Raw genomic sequence first — 9,179 nt, forward strand, 5'->3', positions numbered from 1 at the left:
CCCTCCCCCGCCTCTTCCCCATGGTGTTGGGGGGACAAAGCCCGGGGATCCGGCCCCCGCCGAATTTCCCGGGCCCCATCGCGCCTCTTGAGGAGACGCGGGCACCTTCTACTACGTGGTGGAGAGGGGGTTAATCCTTCTTCCACCACCCCGGCGATGCACTGGGGGGGAGCGGTGGTGCATTGTGTCACGCATTAATCGCTCCCCCCGGACCGTCAGGTCGGGTCTGCCTCGCCGGGCTCACTGTTGCTGGGAAACCTCCTCCCGCGGCTGCGCGTCCCGAAAGCGGGACCGACAGCCGCTGGAGAGGAGGGTTGCCCCCTCTCTGCATTGCTGCAGCGGTTTTCATCCTCCCTCTCCTCCGCGATAGTGGGGAGGGAGGAGGCAACCGCCACGGTTCTTCTGCCCCTCCGCGTCCGTACAGCAGGGCCACTAGAGCCCGGAGGACGGGGGGCAGTTCTTCTTCGTCTGGGCGGCCGGGGCGGGAGCCAAGTTGGGTCATGGTCCTCGTCCCTGCCGTCCCTGCCACTATTTGCGTTGCCGGGGGGCATTCGTCCCCCCGGCCGCCTCTCTCTCACCTTCTCGGCCTCCTCCTTCTGCAGCATTACTTGTTCGCAGAAGGAGGAGACCGCTTTCCAGGCACTCTCCCTGCCGACCATTTGGCTAATGATGGCCGACAGGGAGAGGTCATTACCTATTTCCGCCCTCAGGACTCCGCGCAACTCTTCCCACGCTGGGCAGTCTACCAGCGTGTGCTGCGCGGAGTCCCGGGCGGCACAACAGTGATGGCACCGTGTCGTTGGTTCCTTCTTAATCCTGCACAGGTACTCACCGAAGCAACCATGCCCGGTGAGCACCTGTGTCGTCCTGTAGGACAGGCCGCCAAACGGGCGGCCCACCCATTCGTCCAGGTGGGGTAGGACGGCCTCCAGGATCCGAGATCCGGCCGCCGGCGGGTTTTCGATGAGATTTCTCTTCCACGCTCTCATTACCCGCCGACGGGCCCTCTTGCTCAGCAACGCGGCGACCCTGGGGGTTACCACTCCCCCCTTGAGGCGGACGGCCTTCGCCCTGGCATAACTCCATGCTTGGGCGTCGGCCGTGTACTCCGCCGGGGGGAGCCCCGCCAGGGCCATAATTGCCGCGTTGGGAGCGGTGCTAAACGCGCGCGTTATCCTACGCGCCAGCCGCCGCTGCACATCGTGCAGAACCTTCTTGATGCGGCGGCTGGCCAGCGCCTCGCGGAACCATACCGGGGCTCCATACAGAACCCCGGACATGACCGCGAGGGCGTACGCGCGTCTAGCACCCACCTTCGGACCCCGGAGGTTGGGCATTAACCCGTTTAGGGCGTCAACCCTCTTGTCCAACCGCTGGGCCAGCTTGTCAAAGTGACTAGTAAAGGCCCAGCGACCGTCCAGGTGCAACCCTAGGTACTTAAGGGTTGCACCCACCTGAACGCGGGTGTTGTCTACCAGGACGAAGGCCTGGGGCGGTACCCCGGAGGAGCCATCGTGAAAGAAGATGGCTTCCGACTTCTCCGGGGCCACCCTCAGGCCCAGACCTTTAATGGCACCAACGACACAGGCCACAGCCCAGTTGCCCGTGGCAACCGCTCTTCCCCAAGAGGTCCCCCCAGCCACTATGAACGTGTCGTCGGCATAGCCGACGACACGACAGCCGGGGGGGAGAGCCGCGCGGAGCACTTTGTCGTATGTGGCGTTCCACAGCAGGGGGCCCAACACGGACCCCTGCGGAACGCCACACGACAGATCCCTCCGCTGCTGGAGTCCGGATTTATCGCGGAACTCCAGCACCCTGTCCCGGAAATAGTCCCGAACGATGGCGGCGAGGTAGGGCGGCAGGCAAAAGTGTTCGCACAGCGCCGCCACTACCTCGCCCCATGGTAGACTATTAAAGGCGTTGGCGATATCCAGGGATATCGCCAACGCCACCTTCCCGTCCCCCGTTATGGATTCCGAGAGGGATCGGACCTGACGTATAGCGTCGATGGTCGACCGTGCCTCTCGAAGCCCATATTGCTCGGGGGACAGTTCGGGACCGTTCCGGGCCATATGCTGGATGATGCGATTGGCAATGATACGCTCAAAGATCTTGCCCGCATCATCCAGCATACAGAGGGGCCTGTACGCGGAGGGACTCTCCGCGGGTTTGCCCTCCTTTCTAAGGAGGACAAGCCGGGCCCTCTTCCACCTCCTGGGGAAAGTTCCTTCACGGAGGCACTTCGTGTATGTAGCACGAAGCGCCTCCCCGACGTACGGTGACGCCCGGGCCCAGACCTTGGCATAAATGCCGTCCGGCCCGGGCGCCTTTGCCTTCCTACCCTGAATGCGGGCGAAGGCCGCGACCATTTCGTGCCTGGACACCTCCAGTTCCTCGGACCATCCTGGGGGAGGGCCGGACTTGTTCGGGATGTCCCTCCCCCGGGTGGGGAACAACGTGTTCACCACCCTACCGAGAAACTGGGGGTCCAGCGTCTCCGAGACTGGAGGAGCCCATGGGCGGAGCCTTTTCAGCACTATTCGGTAAGGCCTGCCCCATGGGTCGCGATCCAGCTCGGAGAGCATATCCTCCCAGGTCACGGCCTTTGCCCGGGCTATGGCCTTTCTGGCATCCCTGAGGACCGCCGTGGTATTTGTCAGCTCCTCCTCCATGCCTCGCCGCTTGGCGCGCGTGTGCGCCCGCCTGGCGGCCACGGTAGCTCGCCTGAGTTCTGCGAGCTTCGCGGACCACCAGTAGGCGGCGCGGCGCGCCATCGGTCTGCTGCGGGGCATGGAGGCGTCGCAAGCTCGCGACATCACCTCGCATAAGCGCTCCGCCTCCTCCTCGGCCTCGAGGTCAGCTCCTCCTACTTCTGGCCAAGTAGATGCCAGGAGGCTGATCTCGAGGGCTTCGGGGTCGAGTTTTTTCAAGACCCATCGACGTCCATCACGTTTGCGGCGGCGTAACTCACGCACCTCCGCGGGGGGGGAGACCAGCTCCATGGAGATAAGTCTGTGGTCCGACAGTTCTCCTAAGGAGCCGGTCTCCACTTGCCATCCTTTAATCCTATTAAGGGCGTTGGGGGAAGCCCACGTTATATCAACAATGGACTCCCCCCCGGCCCCCACGTAGGTGCTGACCCGGCCCCTGTTTAGGAGGACCAGGCCGAGCCCCGCCGCAAATTCTAGGGCGAGGCGGCCCCTAAGATCTGTGCGAGGGGGCCCCAAGCCACAGCGTGGGCATTGAGGTCTCCCCCCACGACGACCGGCCTAGGAGAGCGAGCTATGATCTCGCTCCCCATGGCATCTAGGGCCGCCTCGTACTCCCCACTCTTTAATCTAGGGGGGAAGTAACATCCCATGACGTCGATAGGTCCGTACTCGACCATGACGAAGCCCTCTCCAGCCGATATCGGGATCATCGGCGGAGCGCTCGGCACGTTATGGCTGGCCATCGCCACCCTCCCCGTGGGATCCCCAATCCAATTGGGGTTGTTCTCGGGGATCCTGTAGGGGTTGGCGACGATGGCCAGCGCGCCACCCCCCTCCGCCAGGCACTGCGCAAGGATGTCTTGCGCAGCCCTGGCGTGGTTGAGGTTGGCCTGGAGGAGCCTAAGGGGCATTTTCGGTTGTCCCCTGAGGCTCCTCCACCTCCATCTCGGTTTCGCGGGTTTCCGCATTCACCGTTCTTATGCTCCTCTCCCTTTGCGGGAGAGGAGCTTCCTCCTCAACTACTACCATGGGGACCGGAGCAGGGGGCGGGGTTGGGACTGGAATTGTAGATGGCCCCGCCTCCTTCCGGCCCTCGGTGCTCGGTGCCCGTTGCGGCTTGTTCGCCAGGCACCCCTTTGCGCCAATCCTATGCTCGGCGAGCTTGCCCGCGTCTCGGCAGACCGGGCAGCCCGCCTTTGCTGTGCATGCCTTGGCCAGATGGCCAAGGCCTCCACACCTGTAGCAGCAGCCGGATCTGTCGATCCGACTGCTGCATCTGGCCTGGACGTGGCCTTGGGCCAGACACTTGTGGCACTGCAACCCCCGAGGGGGAAGCAGCACCATTCGGCAGCTCGACCAGCCCACCCTGACGCGGGGGGCGGCCAGAGCTGCCTTACCGGCCTTGGCTGGGATTCGGACCCAGCAAGTGCCTAGCCCGTTGGGAGCCGTTCGGATCTCCCCCACCTTGATATCGTGGGGGGAGCATCCTCCTATGGCTCCCAAGGCCTCGGCCACCTCACTCGAGGTGACCGAATCGTCCAGGTCACTCAACCGTAGCTCGACCGTCTTGCACGGTCGAGCTACTTTCACATCGTCTCTAACTCCGAGGGCCTCCCTGATCCCTTCGGCCAGGGCGTCGGCCTTGGTGCTATTTTCTACGCCCCTGACCTCTAGGATCAGGGCCCCCGTGACGGCTCGTCTTGGGCGCAAGTCCTCGATCCCGAGGGAGGAGAGATTTACCTTCTCCCTCGCGGTCTTGAGGACCTGCGCGTATGCTGCTGGGTCCGCGCAGGTCACCGTCACTGCCGCCGTTGTCGGCGGCCTAATTTTGGTTGCCCTGGCCGGACCCAGGGAGCTGGCGCCACCCGGGGTTTGCCCCCCTGGTCCCCCCTGGCCCCCTCCACGTCCACCCCTCTTCTTTTCTTCTTCTTCGAAGAAGGTTGTTGGGGGGGGGTTTCGGGGGCGGGATCGGGAGGACCCTTGTCGGCCTCGCCACCGGGGGTGGGGCCGTCTTCGTCGCCCTCTCGGCGGCTTTGACGGACTTCTTTCTGGTCTTTTTGGAGACCACCTCCGTCCATAGCTCTAGTATGGACGGGGTGGCCTCCTTCGGCGTCGGAGTGGGCCTCGCGGCCACTGCGGCCGCGTTGTCCGCTCCTTTCTGGGGGGCAGCCCCGGACTGCCTGGCGATCTTGCCCGCAGTCGGGGGTGCCTTGGGCCTCTCCGCCCCCCTAGGGGCGGGGAGAAGCCCCATCTCGGCGAGGACGGCCGGGAGGACTCTGGAGAGGGCCTCCTTTAGGCCGTCCTTGGTCAAGGCTTTCGCCCTCTTCCTTTCCTTCCTCCCGCTCTCCCCGACCCTAGCCCATCCCGATGTCTCCAGGGGACTGGAGGATGGGGGAAGGGCAGGGAAGGAGGCGCGGGAAGCGGGAGCCGCTACCCGGTCCGCCGCTTTAGACAGGGGGTTCAGCTGCTTGCTGACCCCTTGTAGCGGCGGACGGAAGTAGGGCTTCTTCAGGTCCCTGGACGATATGACCAGGGGCTCTTTTAATGTCTCGATGGACACGACCATCGGCCCTGGATTGGGTCGCGTGGTCGTGCCGCCCACCGATTGAGGGGGTTCCATAGCTGGAGGCACCTCCACCCCCGTGTCCAAGTCCTCAGTTGGACTTGGCACGTGGGGGGATGACCCCACCAGGGCCCCCAGGACCTCCTCGTCGAGGTCCGTCTGGACCTCGGCGTCGGTATATTCACCGGCTTGTGCCAAGGAAGGGCCCTGGAGTCGCTCGACGCGAACTCTCAGTTGGCCGAGCTCTGCCACCAGCTTGGCCCTTTCTTTGGCCCATTTGGCCCTGGCTTTCACTAGGGCCGCGCTTTCTTCCCGGTGGAGTCGCGCTTCCTCGCTCTCCCCCTGCCTGGCCACGATGGCGGTCAGGCCGGCCGTCAATTCCGTGTATGCGGTCCAGAGGTCCCTTCTGATGGTACCTTGGATGTTTCCGGACCGCTCCACGGACTTGGCTATCATGCCCAAACAATTGGACATGACAGCCGCCACCGCAGCCAGGGGCTGTGCCTCCAGCTCTTCTGCGCGCTCGAGGGCTTCATGTTGCGCCCTCGTGGCACGCTCAGAGGTGGGCTTCACCTTGGGGTTTATAATTGCCCTATGATCTTTCTTTAGTTTTTTTGCCTTATCGGCTTCCGCCTTCTGGGCCAGGGCCTGGGCCGTAAATTGCCCCTCATGAGAGGGGTCTTTGGCGGGTCTCCCGCGTCCTCTCTTCGTCGGACCTTCATCTGACTCGGTCGACGAAGAGATGTAGTGTGCGGAAGCCGTCTTTCTGTGCGCCCTCTTAGTTCCCCGTCCCGCCGACTCCGCATCGGTATCGACGTCCATTTCATTTGACGCCGGGACGAGGGATGGAGAGGGCAGCAGGGAGCCACCCATCTTTTTGGTCACCTCGAATGGTCCGGGTTCAGCTCCTGGACCGGTGCTTGCCGTGCCAGCACTGCAGCTTTCGGGCTTCTTGCCCTTGCTGCAGGCTGGGCCCGGTTTAGTGCCGGGAGTACATCCCTTTCTGTCCTTAGTGGGCAGAAAGTCCCCCAGCGTAAGCGGGGGTTTGACATTTTTATGGCCCATGTCCAGGGGATTCTGGGGGTCTGTCGAACTGAATAGCTCGAGCCCCCCTGCCCCTGTGCTGGGTCCTCTTCTATGCACAGTGGCGTCTCTACCCTCAGCGGGTGAGACGTCGCCTTGGAGGTCAGGTAGGGATGAGGAATTCCTCCTTCCTCCCGGGCCACTCCGCGAGCAGGAGCTCGCTACTATATCACACTTCGAGAGGGTGACCTTCGGCACTTTTTTTGTGTTTGAACTAGACATAACAATATAGATCCCACTCCCCGTGACGGCTGGACCGACCGGCGTATCTCCCACCCCGCCGAAACATGACCGGTACGGGTGTCCCCGGTACTCCGGGGGGGTCGGCTTATGGCGCAGGCCCTGGGGATGTGACATCCAGGGCACGGGCTTCCAGCCCCCTACACACCCATGCGGAGGAGCCATCAAAGGCTCGCCCCGCATGGGCTTTCAGGGGTCCCCCGCCTCTGACAGCGGGGGCACCGTCACGGGTGGCGCCACCCGGGGGGCCCCACGGACGGGTCGGGCAACGGAAGCGACGCCCCTTCCGCACCCTAGCCGCCGTGGCGACCAGCACGTCCACCCAGGAGGGTAACAACTCCCCTGGGGGGACAAGACTCCGGCCCGGCACCCGCTTCGGAAGGGACGCCGTCGCGGAATGCCGGGCCAGCCAACACCGCCCCGGGCCCCGCCTCGGAATACTTCCGAGCGGCCCCGGAGCCAGTCCAGCCCGCAACCTCGGGGAGGGTTTCCCACGAGGAACGCGCTGGACCGTCCTCCACCGCTCCGACCCTGCCCCGGAATAAGTCCGGGCGGCCCGGAGACGGCCCAGCCCGCTGGGTCCGGTAAACCGGGGTCCCAGCGGCCCGTCTCGTCCGATTTGGAGCGTCGAGGAGCTCCGTTCCAGGACGGATCCTTTCACAGAAACCCCTCAACGCGATCCGCACGCGCCCTCGGCCCTGCCTCGGAAAAGTCCGAGCGGCCCGAGGGCCGTCCCGACCCGATGCATCGGGGAGGGTTTCCCACGATGCACGTGCCGGGACACCCCCGCCGCTCCGACCCTGCCCTGGAATACGTCCAGGCGGTCCGGAGACGGCCCAGCCCGACGGGATTGGCAGCGCCAAAACCCGCCGGCCCGTCCTTCCCGGAGGGACTGGCTCTCCCCGTTCCAGGACGCGAGTCGTGATAACGACACTATCCCCAGACACAGGGATTACCAGCCCCTCTTCTTCCCGTGCCCGCCGCGCCGGGAGGCGCCTTGGGCAGGGCATTTGCCTTCGATCTGAAGACAAATGCCTTTCACGTGACCTCTTGGCCCCCATCCCCGAAGACATTCGGGGATGGAGTTCACCCTCTCACCACGTTGAGGTGGGTCACATCGAGAGGGGATATCGCCAACGCCTTGAAAACTGTCCCGTGGGACAAGGTAGTGGCAGCTTTGTCCGAATACTACGGCCTGCCGCCCTACCTAGTCGAGACGGTAAGGGACTATTTTCGGGACAGAACACTGGAGTACACAGATAAGGAAGGACTCCAGCAGCAGAGGGACATGACGTGCGGCGTTCCGCAGGGGTCGATTCTTGGACCCCTGCTATGGAACGCCGCGTACGACGTCGTCCTCCGCATGGGCCTTCCCCCCGGCTGCCACACGGTGTGGCTGCGGGGACCTCCTGGGAAGACGCGGTTACAAAGGTGAACTGGGCGGTGGCATGCGTTGTCGGCGCAATCAAGGACTTGGGGCTGAGGGTGGCCCCACACAAAACGGAAGCCATCTTTTTCTACGATTGCTTCCGGGGGCCCTCTCCACAGGCCTCAGTCCTCGTGGATAGAACCCAAATCTAGGTGGAGACAGCCTTGAAGTATCTGGGTTTGATCCTGGACGGCCGGTGGGGCTTCGTCGAGCATTTCGACGACATTGCCCCACGGTTGGGTCAGAGGGCCAATGCCTTCAGAGGTCTGATGCCCACTCTCCGGGGCCCGGGTATAGGTGCGAGGTGCGTGTATATGCACGCAGTCATGTCCGGGGCGCTATACGGCGCCCCGGTCTGTTGCGAGGCGATAAGGGCCAGCCGCAAGATACAAAAGGACTTGCACTCAGTGCAAAGGCTGCTGGCCCTACGCATTGCGCGCGCTTATCGCACCTCTCCAAACAACACCACAATGGTTCAGGCGGGAATGCCGCCATTGCAATTCCTGGCAACGGCCCGAGCTACCATGTACGCTCGGGTCAAAGCCTCCCGCCTACAGGGCAAAGACATCGCCCCGAGAACCATGGCGTCGTGGAGAGAGAGAGCCCGTCGGCGGGCGATCGAGGAATGACGAGACCACCTCATCGAAAACCTGCCGACAGTGGGCACCCGGGTTCTGGAGGCCGTCCTCCCCCACCTGGAGGAGTGGGTGGACCGCCCATGGGGCGATCTTTTATACCAAATGACGCAAGTGCTCACCGGACACGGTTGTTTTGATGAGTACCTGTGCCGAATCGGGAAAGAGCCGACAACGCATTGCCACCACTGCGAGGAGGAAATGGACTCTGCGCAGCACACGCTGGAGCACTGCCCAGCGTGGGACGAGCTGCGCGGAGTCCTAAAGAACGAAATAGGGAAAGACCTCTCCCTGGGGGCCGTCGTTGCTAAGATGGTCCTCAAGGAGAGTTGTTGGAAGGCGGTCGCCTCCTTCTGTGAACAGGTAATGTTGCAGAAGGAGGTGGCCAAGAAGGAGAGAGAGAGACAGCAAGGAGGAAGACCCGGGGGGGTGACAGGCAACGACGACGCCGACCCAACCTCCGTGGAAATGGTGGTGGCGGAAATCCCCGCCCTCCATGAGATCGACCGGACCCC

At 63.7% G+C, this 9,179-nt stretch overlaps 1 protein-coding gene across 1 annotated transcript; it reads left to right on the top strand.

The window, feature by feature from the left end:
* Nucleotides 1-7,932: 7,932 nt before the first annotated feature.
* LOC120359066 lies at nt 7,933-8,658 on the top strand. Its single transcript, XM_039455367.1, has 2 exons — nt 7,933-8,031; nt 8,182-8,658. The coding sequence occupies exons 1-2, from the start codon at nt 7,933-7,935 to the stop codon at nt 8,656-8,658; spliced, it is 576 nt and encodes a 191-aa protein (XP_039311301.1).
* Nucleotides 8,659-9,179: the final 521 nt, after the last annotated feature.

Source organism: Solenopsis invicta, chromosome 12 (genome assembly GCF_016802725.1).
Source record: "Solenopsis invicta isolate M01_SB chromosome 12, UNIL_Sinv_3.0, whole genome shotgun sequence".
NCBI lineage: Eukaryota > Metazoa > Arthropoda > Insecta > Hymenoptera > Formicidae > Solenopsis > Solenopsis invicta.